Raw genomic sequence first — 17,788 nt, forward strand, 5'->3', positions numbered from 1 at the left:
GACTTCTTCATCTTGTTCTCTGTTTACACAAGCCAATATTCCAACCTACCCTTGCTCAGGGAGCCAGCATGGAATTGGGCTCTGGTGTCTACATAGGAATCTTATCTACCACATCCATGATATGGGGTATCTTCAACTCTACTGCATGTAGGATTGAAAACCTCCCAGCCGCCCTATACAGGCCATTCTCTTATCTCCAGTGCTTAAGGAGTTCATTGTACCAAATTGAAACTTTTATATATGCCCATGCCTCCTCTCCCCCTCCCTTTTCTCTCTCTCTCTCTCTCTCTCTCTCTCTCTCTCTCTCTCTCTCTCTCTCTCTCTCACACACACACACACACACACACACACACATTTGATGTCCATAGTTTCTAGGCATGGCCTGTGATATAAGGAACATGTTCTATAGATCAACTGAGAGATGGAGATAAAGGAAGAAGAGAAGGAAAAGAAGAGAGAAAAGAGGCAAGAAAGAGGAGATACGAAGGCACAAAGAAATTAGAGAGAATGAGCAAAGGGGTCAAGACCATGATGGGGATACCCACAGAAACAGCTGACCTGAGTTAGTGAGAACTCACTGACTCTGGATGGATAGTGGGGGAACCTGCATAGGACCAAACTAGGCCCACTGAATATGGGGGACAGTTGTGAATCTTCGGCAGCCTGTGGGGCCTCTGGCAGTAGAACCAGAATTTATCCCTAGTGTTTGAACTGGTGTCTTGGAGCCCACTATCTTTGGAAGGATACCTTGCTCAGCCTAGTCTTGATCTTACCTTCAAGTGAAGACTCAGACTTTGTTGACTCCCTATGGAAAGCCTTTCTGAGGAGTGAATCGGGGAGTGGTTTGCGGGGGGAAGGGTGAGGTGGGAGAAGAGGAGGGAGTGGTAATGGGGATAGCTATGTAAAATGAGAAAGGATTGTATTTTTTAAAAATCTTTTAAAAAAGAAATGAGAGAGATTGATTTTGAAGGAGAGGTGAGTTTGAAGGAAGGCGTGGAGAATATGTATCTAAATGCCTCAAGGCAACTAAAAGCAAACCTCAGCCCACTCAGAAAGCACAATGCCCTCCCACCCCATCAAACCCACGGTGGCATCAGGAAGGTAGTGACTCACTGTCTGAGTCACATATTCCCACTCCTGAGCTCAGAAGGTGACATATGTATTCATGGAAGTCTTTCTACCTGCAGAGAGGAGCCCAAATCTTGGCCCCTTCCCGGCCAGGGGATACAGAAGGAAATCCTAAAATACTGGCTTCTGGGAGTCTCTAGAACCTTCTAGAAAGGGGAATTGGAAACTAGCAAGTGCCAAAGATGAAAGACAGGTTCTGGCAAGGTTGATGCCCGTGTCTGTATTTCATCATCTCCTTCTGCCCCTTTTCTCTGAAAGGCTGGGGTTTCATGCTCATCTTCTTTTTCTCTTTTTCCCGTTTTAGCTTCAAAGAAGCCTCTTCCTCCTACTCCCGAAGACAACAGGGTGAGTGAGGTGGGCTTCTGTGTGGTAAGCCCGTGACCTCCCTGTTTCTCAGATCTCTGTGTGTGTAGTAGACAGTTGCAATTGGGTATGTTTAACACATTGGGTTTGGGGCTATTTAGTGTAGTGGTTCTCAACGTTCCTAATGCTGTGACCCTTTAATACAGTTCCTCATGTTGTGGTGACCCCCAAACATAAAATTATTTTGGTTGCTACTTCATAACTATAAGTTTTCTACTGTTATGAATTGTAATGTTGATATCTGATTTGTGACCCCTGTGAGCAAGTTATTTGGCCCCAAAGGGGTCTCGACCCATGGGTTGAGAAATGTTTGTTTAGTGTGTCTCTTCACTTATAGGATCACTCAGGTTCTATACACAGTCTACAAGCACTGGTACCAAACTGTCTTTATGCCTCAACATAGAACACTCCATAGACAAACACCTGATAATTCTTTACATACTCCAAAGCACTTCCGCATGTTTGCTATTTATGATAAAACTGTGTCTTTTATCCACTTTGAATAGTTATAATTTTATCCCTTGCATTTAAACTTAACAAACCAAGTACCAAGGAGTCTTGAGGTCTTTCTGGGGCTACCTGCCTAGGGAATGATGCTGCCCACAGTGAGCTGAGCCCTCCAACATCAATTACAACAAGACAATCCCCCCACAGACATGCCCATAAGCCAGTCTGATCTAGGCAGTTGCTCAATTGAGATAATTTTTAGTTTCTATCATGTTGACAGTTAAGGCTAACCAGGACATGCTCTACTTGAGGAAGACTGTGGAGTTACCCTCCAGAGGGACAGGGTAGCTGTTGTTAGTCAAGATGGAGATACCCATGGTCAGAGGAATCCATACTCTCAGTCTTTCTATCCTATGGATGCAAATGAGGCCATGTCCGGATGCCCAGGCCTGTTATTCTTGGTTCTCTCATCCACAGAGCTCATCTCCTCCTATCACGCTTCTCCTAGTTAACCCAGAGGGGCTTCCTAACGAGTCACATAAATGTGTCTGCTTTTGCCCTTCTCCTTGGCACGCAGGCAAGGAGCCCTTTTCTTGCCACTGCTGCCTGGCTTGTGAAGTCTTCCAGCATAGTGGAGCTCTGCCTACCTAAAGCCAGGAGAGCTCCCAAGGCCCAGAGCTGTTCTTAACCATGCAGGACATGGAGTGACCAAGAAATGAGGCTCTCAACTCCGAGCCTCCTCTTTTCACCTAGAGCCTCAACCAGCCCTCCTTGTGCCTGTTGGCCATCTCTTCCTACAAATGCCAAGCCTTGATTTAATTTAGTGATTCGCCACCACCTCAGACCTAATGCCCCCTTTTTATGGAAAATATTTTGTAAAGAACCTTCTGTTGCTCTGGGGGGAGGGATTCATAAGTAGGGGCTGCAGAGATGGCTCAGCAGTAAAGAGCAATGACTGCTCTTCCAAAGGACTCAAGTTCTGTTCCCACACGTACTGGGTTACTAACAAGCAGCTGCCTCAAACTCCAGCTCCAAGGGATCCAATGCTTTCTCCTGGCTTCTGAGGGCACTAACCACTCATGTGACATGCACACACACACACACACACAACACACAAATACACACAAAGAAAACTATTTTTTAAAATCTTAAATAACACAATATATGTAAACATACTTCTTAAGAGAATCAGTAAATATGCTCAATTTAATAATGAAAACAGAAAAAACAGAATAACTTACATTCCTAAATGTCAATATGAGATCATGGGTGTGTGGGAAGACATGACAAAAAAAAAAAAAAAAAAAAACAAGTGGTCAAGCCCCATATACAGAACCTATTAAATCTGGCAACTCAAGTGCAATAGATACAGGAAGGTTTTTTTTGTCATGTCTTCCCTAAAAATACCCAGACTTCATTGTACTCAGAGAATGTATGACTTCCCAACACTACCTCACCTTCCAGCCAAAAGCTCAATCTTTTTCCATGTTTACTTTGTTCCCAAATCTGTCACTCAGTCTCACATGTGCTCATCTTGACATCTGCTGGTTGTTTGCCTTATGAGCTAGCTGTTCTTCATGTCATTAATATCTCATACTAAGTGAAATACGGTATGTGTCTTAGAGTTTCTATTGCTGTGAAGAGACACCATGACCACTGCAACTCTTCTAAAGGAAAGTATTTAATTGGGGATGGCTTACAGTTTCATAGGTTTACTCCATTATCATCCTGGTGGGGAGCATGGCAGCATGCAGGCAGACATGGGGCTGGAGAAGGAGCTGAGAGTTCTACATCTTGATCTGCAGGAAGCAGGAGACACTCTCGGCCATACTGGGTGTAACTTGAGCATAAGAGACCTCAAATCCTGCCCCAACAGTGCTTACTTACTCCAACAAGGCCACACTTCCTAATAGTATCACTCCCTATGGGCCAAGCATTAAAGCACATCAGTCTGTGGGGGGCCATTCCTATTAAAACCACCACAGTGTGGGACAGAGTCATAGGTCAAGGTTTCTGAAAAAGAAAGAAAGGAGCCATGTGTTACTGTAGAGGGAGCATTGAGCTGAACTCTCTGGGAACTGGCTATGCCCATTCCCTGCCTTGGGATCTCATTCCACATTCTAAATGAAAACATTGGCAAAATGGGCTCTTGAGGGAATTCCAACCCTGGCAAATTCTAATTAGATGTATCTGGGTAGACCCACAAATCAAATAAGCCAATATAGAAACCAGTAGTTATCTATGAAAAGTACATGGCTTCTTGGGATTACCAGGATCAGAATTTACCTCACAGAATGACAGAGGTACGTACGGCTGCTGTTTGCATCTGTCAGCCCCATAATTCTAACTCATAAAGAGTGCCAACTTGAGGAAGACAGCTGTCTCTACAAATGGCACCAGTGGATGAAGGGAGCTAGCATGTTGACCTAGTCTAAATTCAGGACCCAAGGATCCCTTCTTATATCTTTGTTTGGTTTTGTTGTCTCTTCCCAAGCGATCACTTCCGGAACCTGAAGAAACCGTGGTCATTGCCTTGTACGACTACCAGCCCAATGACCCCCAGGAGCTTGCACTGCAGTGCAATGAAGAGTACTACCTGCTGGACAGCTCCGAGATCCACTGGTGGAGGGTTCAAGACAAGAACGGGTAAGACAAGAGCATGGTTGCTATGGGAACGAAGCGAATACTGGGAGGAATGTCCCTGTCCTTCAGCTGCCCTGAGGTTGAGTTAGGAAAGCAGAGCTGAGCACAGTGGGAGAGAGGAGAGAGCTGATCATTTCTCTTCTCCAAAGTAGCAGAGAGGCTTGCCATACTTACTCCCTGTGCCCATCTTTTTTTTTAATTTATTTATTTCTTTATTAATTAATTAAAGATTTCTGTCTCTTCCCCACCGCCACCTCCCCTTTCCCTTCCCTTCCCCCAATCAAGTCCCCCTCCATCATCAGCCCAAAGAGTAATCAGGGTTCCCTGTGCCCATCTTAACCCTTCCCTGTCCTCAACCCATCTAAAAGCCTTTGGATTTCCACTGGATTGACAGTTTGGGGGCTTGGCAACTTGCTCTGTGATGTTCTTAAGTTTTTAAATAAATTACATTGTGAAGTAAGTGGAAAGAAACGGTGTATCAAGATGGCACACAGTATCAGATATGTTAGAAAGTCTCAGATGGCACCAGAGAATTCATTATGAAAACAAGCATTAAATGATACATAGAGACAAGATTCTACAGAACTAATGGCCTACTCTGGGGTTTTGAATGAAAACCATCTCCTGAGCCCTTCTCTAATCTAAAACAATTACTGTGACCAATATCCTTATATATTAATATCAAGTGTTAATATTATGAAATTATTATTAATTTTGAAACAAGAAAAAGGATACATTCTAGTACTGAAACATCACTACGCCATGTCAATATTTCATTTTTTTCTTAAAACAAAACCACTCAAGTGTGTGTATCTACCATGTATACACACCATGTACCCTTGGTTCAGTTCTCGGCAATGAAGAAAAGAAATTTAGAAAGTAAACTCACTGTAGAAAAAGCATACATGAAAAGGCATCAACTCCATAACCACTGCTAATACTCCCTGTGTGCCCAGACACAAGAATTGGTCATAACAAGTGTATTTTGTGTATTTTGCTCAAATGATCCATTATCTATGTATCATACCTCTTAGAAATCTTTTCATATCAATACATACAAAGTCACCTCTTTTTAACATGTGACTGTTCTGCCTCAATGTATATATGTGTACTATGTGCGTGATTGATAACCACGGGTATCAGAAGAGGACACAGAATCCCCTCAAACAGAAGCTACAGATGGCTGTGAACTACCGTATTGGTGCTTTTAGGAGTCAAACCTAGGCCTTCTGCAAGAGCAAGAAGTGCTCTTAATCACTGAGCTGTTTCTGCAGCCCCTTCTCTGTTATTTTGAACAAAGCTTCAGTGAAGACCTGGCAATGTTTATGTGACATGACAAGCTTTTGGATGTGTACACATGTGCACACAAATATCTCAGTTATAACTATGGAAATGTCAAGTCAGAGTATATGATGTTTTCATTTTAACAGATAATTTCTACTAAAATTTTACCAAATTAGCATACCCCCCAGCAGGATATAGAAGAGCCAGTAGGCTAGTATTAAGCTTTGAAAGGCTGAGAGAAGGGTATTTTTGTTCATCTTGTACTTTGGCAGAATCAGGAGGTATTTTAGATGGAATCAAGTTTAAATCATTCATTTCACTGGTAAGAACTGGAAGCCGACAGGCGGTGGTGGCACATGATGTTAATCCCAGCACTTTGAAGCCAGAGAAAGGCAGATCTCTAGGAGTTCAAGGCCACCATGGTCTACCAAGTGAGTTCCAGGACATCCAGGACTGTTACACAGAAAAACCCTATCTTGGGAAAGAAAAAAAATAATAAACTGGAAGCTAAGAGAGTTGAAGGAGTTCTTTACCAGCTTTCTGGTGCTGAGGGGTGACTACAAAGTAGCTTCAAGATCTACAAAGCTATACACAATATAAAAAGTGTTGATAATGCTTATTAACTTTTCAACATGCTTTTTTTTTCATTTCTATACTACTAATTCTAGCTCAAATGTGACATTTGACCTTGATCATTTTTTTGATCTTATCCAGGGTCTTACACTGTACCTCAGGCTCACCTGGAACTCACTGTGTAACTGAGGCTGGCCTCACATTCACAGCTCTCCTCCTGCTTTAGCCTCCTGAGTCCTAAGATCACAGGCATGGCTATCTGCTCAGCTTGACTGTATCCTTGATCTCATGGTTCTTTCTCTGAAGATGCTCAGCTAGGAAGGTCTTAAACTGAAAAGTGTACAGCACCAACTGGGAATGGTCTTTAGAGACCTGTGGTTGGAAAGTTGGGTTCTTATGTCTGACTTTACTTTGATTTCCTTACTGGAAAATAATGGCATAAAGTGGAAAAATACTGATTATCACAAAAATTAATTATAGAAAATAAAGATTGAAAGATATTTTTTCCAGTGGAGGAAATTTGATGATGAGAACAGCAACCGGAGCCTTTAAAGTAAATGGCCACTTATTATTTACTATAGTTTATAGTTTGTGGTGGTTGCTTTCAACTGAACTTACCTTTGTTACTTTAATCAGCTGTTCTACCCCAATATATTTATATGTTTTATCACAAGTGCCTAATAATGTGAAACTTCCCATTCTTAAATGACTTTAGTGGATTAAATCTATTAAATCAAAATGTAAAAATCAGTTCTCTGCAAGTCTGAACACTTGTTTTCCTTTTTTTCAGGCATGAAGGATATGCACCAAGCAGTTACCTGGTGGAAAAATCTCCAAATAACCTTGAAACCTATGAGTAAGAGTCTTTCATTTTTTTTACTTATCATTTATTTATTTTTCTGTCTGTCTGTCTGTTTGTTTGTTTGTTTGTTTGTTTGTTTATGAAGACAGGGTCTTATTGTGTAGCCCAGGTTGATCCGAAATTCACCATGGAAACCAGGCTAGACTAAAGCTCAGAGATTGCCCCACCCCTGCATCCTAAGTGGTAGGGATAAAGACATGTGTCCTCACACCCTGCTTCGAATAGTTTTTTTAGAACTATGGTACTAAAGATTTTTTTTCCTTAGGTCAAACTATTGGTTGGCTATAAAAGTTCCCAAAAATCCCTTTTTAAAAAATCTGTTTTATTCTATTCTCTGATGATTGTTTAACCCAAATGGGGAAAGAAGGAGTGTGGTCAGTACACTACATTCCCCTTTTATTAAGAAATGTTTCTTGGCACAATAAATATGTGATTGAATGGGTCATAGGATTTACTTAATAAATATTGCTAATGTTTACATTAAAAAAAAGAAATGTAGAAATCTTTTGATGAGAATCCCAAGTATGGGTCACTTGAGAAAGAAAATCCCTATGAATATTGGATAAAATATCAACTGACTTAAAACATAATTAAACACAATATTGCCAATATCAGGATAACATTTAAACTCACAGGTAGTATCTGCTTAGGCTGTGCTATCTTTATCAGTAAGCCATCACTTAGGAGAAAAGTTTATGGGCTCAATTTTAGTGGAAAGTTAAGCGTTTGTTTGGTAAAATTCGATAGAGTGTACAAGTACCCACCGTGCGTGTGTGCTCCCTAGCTCAGAGGCTGGAAGGTCTACAGCTACCACTTTGATTGTTTCTGAATGGCGTCCCCACCAAAGAGAACCACGACTTCTGGAGGCAGTGGGGCATGAAGACTCCTTGGTTGAGGCGAGGAAAGAATAAGATGAGCTTAGGATGTTTTGTCGCACTAAAAAGTAAAGAATTAGTATTTTTTGAAAAAATATTTCAGTGATTTCATCACAGAAGTGAGTGTTCTAAAGCTTCGCTAACCAGACTGGGGAAATTTGAGTATCAAAATAAATAAGGATAGTAGTGGACTGTAACTCATTGAATGAAATAATAATCCATAATAAATAGGTTGATTGTAAGTAATTAAATAAATGAGACAATGCTCTTTCTTAGGAGAATGCCTACTAATAAATAGGTGTAGGAAGTTGACAAAGCTTGAAAACCACCATTTGTAACTCTTTTTTAAGTATTAGTTCTGGCAAAGTCAATGAATGTCCCACCCAAGGAGTAAAATGTAATAAATATAATAAAGGGTTTTTTAATAGGCTCAAAGTAATCCCTTCCTAAATCAATTGTAACTGTAAGATGGGGATAACTGGTAGACCCCATCTTATGATCAACACTCATCTCAAAATGGCTCTAAAATATTGTCCATTATTATCCCTGTTCCAAAATATATAAATACGAATTTAATTGTGAGGATACAGTACCAAGTCCAAATTAAGGAATATTCTATAAAATAAATGGCCATAAAAATGTTTTGTTACCAATACAGTATTGGGGAAAGTAATACAGTTTTGATAAGGTCTGCAATTAGACAATTTATAGAGATACTAAAATTCATTATTAAATTGATAATAATAAGATAGTAAACAGATCACCGAGTACTTAGGTGTAAAAGTCTACTCTCAAGTATACTGAAAAAATAAATTAGGGCTTCTGGGACAGCTCATGTAAAGGGCTTGCTATGCACTGATGCCCTGAGTTTGATTCCCAAATGTTCATAAAGGGAAAGGAGAGAACTAGCTCCCGCCACAAAGTTGTCCTCTGACTTCACACATGCATACGCATACACACCACACACACACGCACACACACACACACACACACAAAATAATAGATCAATATAATAATTAAATATACCCATCCATATGCCTAAATTATCTAGAGAGAATAGTAAATATATAAGCTTTCAGCCACTGATTCATCTAGAAAAAGAGTCAATGGGAGTTCCTTTGTACTGTTTTTAAACTTTTATACAAGTTTGAAAATTTTTAAATTTTATTATTATTGTTTGTATGCGAGAGTGTGCTTGCATGTGCTGGGAAGAATGTGGGAAGGCCAGAGGAGAGCTTTCTGGAGTTGTTTTCTCCTTCCACCTCTAGGTTCCCGTTATTGAACTGTCTCAGCAATTGCTTTTACTAGCAGAGCCATATTGCTGCCCCAAAATGCAGAGTTGGGGAGCCCAGGCCCAGTGTGTACTTCTACAAAACACTTCCCTACATACAGTTCTGGGAATATTGTAGGAAATGGGCAGAAGGATTGTAAGAGCTAGAGAATTTGGAAGTTTGCTTTGAGATTGTGTCTCCTAACAATGTCAGAAGCTACACCCATAAAGTCCTACCCACAGAGCTGCCCAACCGTGAGCTGGACAAGGAAGGAGGACAGCCATGAGCATGCCAAACTAGGCGGGGAAAGCCCCACAAGGCCTCAGCCCTACCCAGAGAGCTACAGGCACTTGAGTGAAGAACCAACAATTTGTTGTCCAGTGCCAAACGGTCAACCCTAAAAACATACATACAGGTAGCATTATACAGACCTAACGGGTTATAGTTAGGATTCAGTACAATAACAATTAGTGACAAAAGAGGCTTTGAATTTGAAAGAGACCAGGAAGGGGTAGGCGGGAAGGTTTGGATGAAGGAAAGGGAAGAGAGAAGTGTTTTAGTTAAATTATAATCTCAAAAATAAAAGAAGAAAACAAGATAGCTAACTATGAACCTGGGAAGAAGCTAGTCAACAGCATTCCCCAGTCATTTCCACTTCGAACTCCTCCCTGGAGGTCCTGCCTTGGCTTCCCTTGATGAGTGTAACCTGAAGATGAAATAAAGTCTCCCCCAAAATAAAAAATAATAAATAACTCGGTACTCACTAAATACATAGCATCATAGAAAAAGGGTGTTAGATAACCAGACCTTCCACTAGTCCAGTAGGATTCTTGCTAGTTCGGTTTGGCCAATGTAATGTTTTTTGCAATCTGAATAGATTCTGGTAAGCAAGTGCTGTCATCTTCCTAAGAGTGTCTCTCGATGCTTTGATCAAATACATGTGAATAGCCCTTCCCTGAGCGGAGAGATGATTCATCCTTTCCAAGAATGTTTGTGCTGAGATGAAACAGATGAGAGAGAGATGCTTAGCTGAAATAATCGTCTTATAGTCAATGCCTTTGGAGGAAAAAATCCGTTATTTCAAGTGACTACTTGGCTGAATAACTGTGTTTGTTTTGGCATTTGACCAAAATCCCTTTGTTTATGATTCAAGAAGCAAGTTCAAAGCCTCAATAAAATAAAAAGCAGTAGAGAATTGGTGGAACTCAGGGGGCAAGTAAAAAATGTATATCTCTGACCTAAAGGAATTTTAAGTCATTTTCTTAATAAAAACCATATGGTCTGTGCACCAGTTTGTACCATGCACTGCCAGCTTACATTTCCTGGGTTATGGAATCCCAGCTAGAAAATAATATGACATAAGAAAACATTCTGATATTTAATATATGGCTAGACATAGAAAAGCTATCCAGACTTTTTATTCTTCAACTTAATGTTTACTACTTGCAGGTGAGTTTTGCATAATAACCCAAAAATATACCATGTGGTAAGAGAATCATGGATTAGTAGCTTAGCTGAATTCAGGGTTCCTGCCTTGGTTTAGAGGCAGGACTTTGAACAGGTTGCAGTATTCTACTATTCCTGGGGGTGTGTTTCATGACTTACAGTGTATCCTGAAATTGCAGGTATCTCTGAACTCAGTATATACTATGTGTTTCCTTCTATATACAGCCTGTGTTAGGGTTTACTTTAAATTAAATACATTGAGAGATTAACACCAATGGCTAGTGATGAAATAGCACTTAAAACAATATACTATCACAAAGTTGCCATCAAAACTACTCTTGCATAGCGTTGAGTCACTTGAACACAGACGCAACAATGCTATGGCAGTCTATCTGGTAACCCGCACAGCTACAAAATGACTGCTAGATAGTGTATGTAGCAGGTATGTTGTCTCTTGGATGACTTATAGCCTAGATGATCACCATGAGATTTTATCATGCTACTCATCCCTTATGATGGTTAATTTATAGAACTGTCCATTTAGCATTTTCTGGGACTGTGGGTTGACTATGGGTAACTGAAATCACAAAATAGCAAAACTGTACAAGAGAGGCTATGCACCCCATGTGAGCTCTGATTCCTTCCTCTGGTAAAGGAAGGGGTAGAAAAAACACAGGCAGCCAAAACACCATACTGCAGACATTCCTCTTCACTCCCCATGCATACAAGTAGACCTCTTTCTGTGACAGGGACACTATTGTCCGCTGAAACCCAACTTGTTTCACACTTTAGATGTGCAGATCTAGTAACCCATACACATTGCTTGGAGCTTGGATGGGACAAAGCATGTTTGTCAGCTGTCAGCTTATCTCTGGGAGCCCATGAGGTGTACAGTCTGCTCAGCCATACTATGTTTTTTGTTCATTTGTTTTGTTGTTGTTTGATGTTTTTTAAAGACAGGGGTTCTCTGTGTAGTTTTGGTGCCTGTTCTGGAACTAGCTCTTGTAGACTAGGCTTGCCTTGAACTCACAGAGATCTGCCTGCCTCTGCCTCCCGAGTGCTGGGATTAAAGGCATGCGCCACCACCGCCCAGTTCCCATACCGTGTTTTTAAAGCTCAAGGGAATCCCCTGGGTCTCTTATTCTTAGATACCCTCAAGTAGCCATACAAGTTTCATAGATACTATTCCTTCCCCACCTAGAGCCTCTCCTGATTTATTAATTTCCAAAACAAATTGTCAATGAATGATCATTCTACTTTTATTGCAGGCTTTCTGGTCCAGAAATGAGACCATCCTGTAGACTTCTTTTACCAATGTCCTTCAGGCTTCTAGGGAATTACTATTCAAGTGCTGGGGAGCATGAATGTTACAGCTCTGAGTCTTTTGTTCCTTTTGGGCTTCTTTGTATCTTATCTATGGTTGCAGTAATTCGATTGGATACTTTAAATTACCCTTAATGGCTAGAGTGAGAAGGGATGGGCAAGGAAGGGGGCTGAAAGAGAGACATGGTCAGTTTGCACACACCACATGGGACTATTGACCAACTTGCATGTGTGCATATCCACGTGGTCTACAGACTGTCCTGCAGGTACACAGATGCATGGACATTGAATAGCCTGCAGGGCCATTTCCTGTCCTTCTTCTCTTTAACCCTGAGGGGTCCCTTCTCCCCCAACCACACTTTTCTCTTCTCTAAGCTGTTAGGATGGTCAGGATAGGTCTCAGCATTGAGAACATGCAAAACTTCATTCTTAAAAATTATTCCTGTTTTTTGCTATTTATTAATTACATTAATCAATTTCACAAACTTTGCAAAGTCTGAAGGTCCAGCCTTAAGAAGAAAATGTGGCAACTGTTTTTGGAAGATACTTGCTAAACTTGCAAATCACTATTAACTTTTTTTTATGGCTGCCTAACACCCTCCTACTTACAGCCGCCCACTGATGTATGAAATGGGGGAGGTGAATGTTTCCTGCAGCACTATCATGGAAATTCTCCCACTTTCATAAAAGTAGAAAGCACAATATAAAGTAAGCCCTGAAACTCCACTTTAACAATTACCAGTATTATGCCAACTCTTGCTTCATTTTTTTTAGTTCTCCTGGAAATGATCATGGCTTTCTTTTTGAGTTTGAAAGCGCTGGTAGAAACAGAAAACCAACACGTGATTATCCAGCATCATCTTTTGTAGATAAGCGATGGAGTTTTCAAGCTGTGACACATGACTTGTTTTTGGCTTCCAGGTGGTACAATAAAAACATCAGCCGAGACAAAGCTGAAAAGCTTCTCTTGGACACGGTGAGTCTCCTTCAAGTTGTACGGTTTCCAGCCATGCTGTGGTTCTGCTGCTGTCGTAGATTCCTGTGTTGACTTACAAAGGCTTTCATGTCAGCGGACTATCAGTGTCAGAAGGCACAGGAGAGGAAACTTGGGGAGGTAGCAGGTCTCTGCTAACAGTTGCCACCAAGTGGCTTGGCTCAGAGTGGCCTCAGGACTGCTCTGCTTTGCCTTGTCTCAGGATCAGCTTCTGCCTGAAGGGGCTGTAGTTTACAGGAATCGGACAGTTTTCTCATACATGGTCTTGTCCGAGACCATGCAGTCTGGCAGAGGGACTGACCTCTCCCTAGGATCTCAGAGTTGAGGGAAAAAGGATGAGAAGAAAGGAAGCATAATGGGTGGGATGGGTACCTCTGTTCTGCCATCAACTGAGTAGGTGACTGCAGGGATTTCTCCTCTGCCTTCTGGCCCCCATTTGTCAGTAAGGACAGATTGAGCATCGGAGTATGCCTGGGTGCCAATGACCTGTTACCCCATGGATGCTGCCCCTGTACTCTCCTGGTCCTGCGTACACAGTCACTGCCATTACACCTGGGCCCCACCGGCAGCCAAGGTTCAGTGGAGAGTTAGAGGCAAGTGGAAGGGAGACCCAGATCAGCGAGTTGGAAAGTGTTCCCCTCTCCCAGGGGGAGAGAACCTGAGCTGAGTCCTTCCTGGATGCTTGTTTCTCCTTGGTTCTCAGCAATTAACCATTTCCTGTGGTTCCCACCAGACCTCATGCTACAGGTGTTTAAAATGCAGATTCTCAAGGGGGCTGTGGGATGGCTTAGTGGGTATAGGATCTTGCTATCAAGACCAACAACCTGAGTTCAGTACCCAGGACCTGAATGGTGGAGAGAAAGACCTGACTCCCACAGTTGTCCTCTGACCTCCACATGCATACCATGGTACATACTTTCCACCCCTCCCCCACACACACACACACAATAAATAAATGTAACAAAAATACAGATTCTAAGATTCCATGGTAGATCTGCAGAAACAGGACTTCCAAAAGCAATTCTCAGAAACCATTTTTTTTTTAAGGCCAGGTTTCTCTGTGTAGCCTTGGCTGTCATGGAACTCACTTTGTAGATCAAACTAGCTTCAAACTCGCAGAGATTGACCTGTCTCTGCATCCTGAGTGCTGGGATTAAAAGGGTGCACCACCACCGCCCGGCTCCTGTATTTTCTCGATGGGTTTAGTATGCAAATGTAGCCAGCTCATCTCATTTCTCAGCCTGTAATGCTAGTAAACAGTAAAACTTGAGTCACAAGAACTAGCTACAAAGAGCACACGACTAAGTTCCTGCATTATGTTTTTTTTTTTATTTGAGGGTTTTTTTTATTGAAAAAAAATTTCCGCCTCCTCCCAGCCTCCCATTTCCCTCCCCCTCTTCCCACCCCTCTCCCCCTCCCTCTCCAGTCCGAAGAGCAGTCTGGGTTCCCTGCCCTGTGGAAAGTCCAAGGTCCTCCCCCCTCCGTCCAGGTCTAGGAAGGTGAGCATCCAAACTGGCTAGGCTCCCACGAAGCCAGAACATGAACTAGGATCAAAACCCAGTGCCATTGTCCTTGGCTTCTCATCAGCCCTCATTGTCTGCCATGTTCAGAGAGTCCGGTTTTATCCCATGCTTTTTCAGTCCCAGTCCAGCTGGCCTTGGTGAGCTCCCAATATATCAGCCCCACTGTCTCAGTGGGTGGGTGCACCCCTCGCGGTCCTGACTTCCTTGCTCATGTTCTCCTTCCTTCTGCTCCTCATTATGTTTAAACGAGGGCATTTTCGTTACATTCTGCCGCATCCATAGCCAAGACAGTGGAGAGCTTTAAGTAGCCCACATTAATGGCAAACAAAAGCAATTCCTGTGGTTGAGCAGTGTTTTTTGAGGTATTTAAACATATTTTCTTGCCCATGCAGTTAAGACATTCTTTCTTGCTATACATTAAATTCACTTACCAAATTCTCTCTTCCTTCTTAGGGGAGTGTGAAGGCAAATTTCAGAGGGGGCTCCCTGCCTCAGTTGGGTTCTCGACAGTTAGAATGGGATAAGACATTCTTTATTTTTCTATGTGCTTGCTTTGTGACTCAATGATGTTGTTCCTCCAGTGTACTCAGTCTTCTTGTCTAACAAGTGTCTGACTCGGAAGAGGTGGGTTATGTTCATTTCCCTGTTATTAACTAAAGCTTCCACGTTGTAGAGTATGTGTATGATTGACATGTGATACGTGTGTATGTGTATTTCTCCATTTTACTTTGCTTAGCGACCCCAAACTGTATCTAGGACAAAGTAGTTACTCAGAAGCTACTTGCTGCATCAGTGAGTTCACCGAATGCTTGCTCTGTGTTTTTAAGCTACTATCTATATCTAGGAACTTAGCTGATCACGCGTGTCCTTGGGGAAACTTAGAAATACAAACTCAGGCCAAAAGACGTGACTCAATGGCTAAGAATACTTACTGTTTTTGCATAAGATCCAGGTTCAATTCCCAGCTCCCATAGGGCTGGTCACAGGGGATCCTGGCTGGTCACAGGGCCTCTGCAGGCTTCTGTATATAAAATCATGTAAAAGCATGCTCATGAACATAAAAACATTAAAACATCAACACCTCCCTCCCCAAATAAAACTTCTGAACTCCAGGCCTATCCAGTCAGAACCTCTCCAAGGGCCACTCAAGTGATTAGGAGCATGGGAAAGAACCTCCTGCATGTTCTCTCAGGTCTTCAGCTGACAACTTCTTTAATAATCCAATCCTCTGCCTTGCCATGAGATGGAACTGTTTTTTCTCTTGGTCAGACATTAAGGTGTAATTTCATTTCTCCAGTGGTTGTGTCTGCACTCGGCCTTCAAACTCAGCCTTTCCTCTCAGCCTTAGCCCATCTAGAGAGAGGACCAATTCCTTGTGAGCAGGTATTTCATAACTATCTGCCTATGGCAGCATCTCACACTTTGGGTGACCCACACTTTAGACAGGAGCCTAACCTAGGTTTACCTGTGCCTCTAAGATGCCATCAAAGATGCAGTGTTGACTGAATACCCGGTTGTTTTGAGGAAAGAACTACACCACCACCACAGAATGAAAGATATATGTCAGAGACATTCTTAAAGCATTCTAGGGCATGATAAGACCACAAAGCATTAGCCTGTCTTTGACAATAACATGCCTTTGCTTTGAGTCTACCTTCTATAAAGTCACCTTCAAATCCAGAAAGACACACACACCAAAACGTGTCTCAGATGAAGAGAATGTAATGCATGCTTCCAGCAGATGCTACGCCCCAGCATGTGGTAACAATGGGAACTAATAACCCCAATAATCCATCCATATCCAGGAACTGTTCTGGGCTTGTTGCTCAAGTCTCCCAATAGCCTTGAGAAGGTCATTTTCCAGGTGAGGAAACCGACACGTATACTTTTCCTAAGAAACATTTAGAATTTACCAATACTACAAGCTGCTGTAGCTAGAATTCCCTTTAAAGACCACCTGGCCCATCACCTTTGTATTAAAGGCTGATAAACTGGGGCTACATTCAGAAAGCAAGTCAGTGACATGCCCTCACTCAAGATATGCAAGGGCATATCCTTAAACAGACAGACAGTCTAAGGAAGTACTTGACTTACTATTTCCTCCCATCCCACCAGGGTCATACACATGCTTCACCTCTTGAAATCATCTTTTCTATTGTTCCCGTTGTATTTTCCTGAGCGAAGCAATAAAAAGCAAACTGAGATCATGAGTGTGTTGAGAGGACGTGAAGCCCCACCTGGCAACATGATACCAGTCAGTGACCCCTGCCACACTCTTGTGTGGCGGTGTGGCTCTTGCAGGAAGTGTGGGGAAAGGCGTATGCTTTCCTCAGGACCCTTAGCTACTACAGCTCACGTGAGAGGCCGTGGAGCTTTCACCAAAGCCACCTACAGCAGCTACAGTGGAGAAGGAGTGCTGGAGGGAAGCGGAGCCTGCCACACTCTGCAGACCTCCCGTGACCTCACCTCTCCTTCCCCTAGTGCTTCCAGAGCGCTTCCTCTCCACAGCAGCTGAGGACTGCTGTCACAGCGCGTTTACAGAAAAACAGTCGCTTCTTTGAAAGAGTCACACCCACGCAAACAACCAGGCATTATTAATTAGATAGAAGAGATGTTTATACTCTTCAGAGAGTCCGTGAGCTTCTGCTCTTTTGGTCTGTTTCTTTCTTTAGAATAAATGACATAACCAGATAAAATCTGCCTCCTCTTGAAGTCTGCGTCTTCCTGTCTCAGGTTTAACCCGTCACATTCCAAGCAGCCACAATCCAGAGCTGCGCTGTTAGGCAAACGGTCAAAACTGAAGACAGTTTCTCCTGCCTCCCATGTGTGGATAATACCACAAGCAACCTGTTAAGCAAAGTAACCCAGACATAAAGTCTCTGCTCCCAGCGGCTAGAAGGTGACTATCAGCTGATGAGTGGAAAACACGTGTGGTCTGTCCCTACACTTGACTGTCACTCAGCCATAAGTAGGAGTGAAGTCTTTATACCTGTCACCACCTAGGTGGGCCTTGGAAACAGTGTAATAAATGAAAGGACCCACTCACAGAAAACCAC

The 17,788-nt window shown here is 42.3% G+C and overlaps 1 protein-coding gene across 3 annotated transcripts in view; it reads left to right on the forward strand.

Moving 5' to 3' along the window:
- The window catches only part of Itk (IL2 inducible T cell kinase), a 104,880-nt gene that overhangs the window by 71,617 nt on the left and 15,475 nt on the right, over nucleotides 1–17,788 (forward strand). For all 3 annotated transcript variants that reach the window (XM_050138671.1, XM_050138672.1, XM_050138670.1), the window contains 4 exons: nucleotides 1,433–1,473; nucleotides 4,433–4,584; nucleotides 7,229–7,294; nucleotides 13,137–13,191. In XM_050138671.1, the coding sequence (XP_049994628.1) occupies nucleotides 1,433–1,473; nucleotides 4,433–4,584; nucleotides 7,229–7,294; nucleotides 13,137–13,191 (314 nt within the window). The remainder of the gene's footprint in view (nucleotides 1–1,432; nucleotides 1,474–4,432; nucleotides 4,585–7,228; nucleotides 7,295–13,136; nucleotides 13,192–17,788) is intronic.

Source organism: Alexandromys fortis, unplaced genomic scaffold (assembly GCF_014885135.2).
Source record: "Alexandromys fortis isolate MF-2015 unplaced genomic scaffold, M_Fortis_MF-2015_v1.1 scaffold_11, whole genome shotgun sequence".
NCBI lineage: Eukaryota > Metazoa > Chordata > Mammalia > Rodentia > Cricetidae > Alexandromys > Alexandromys fortis.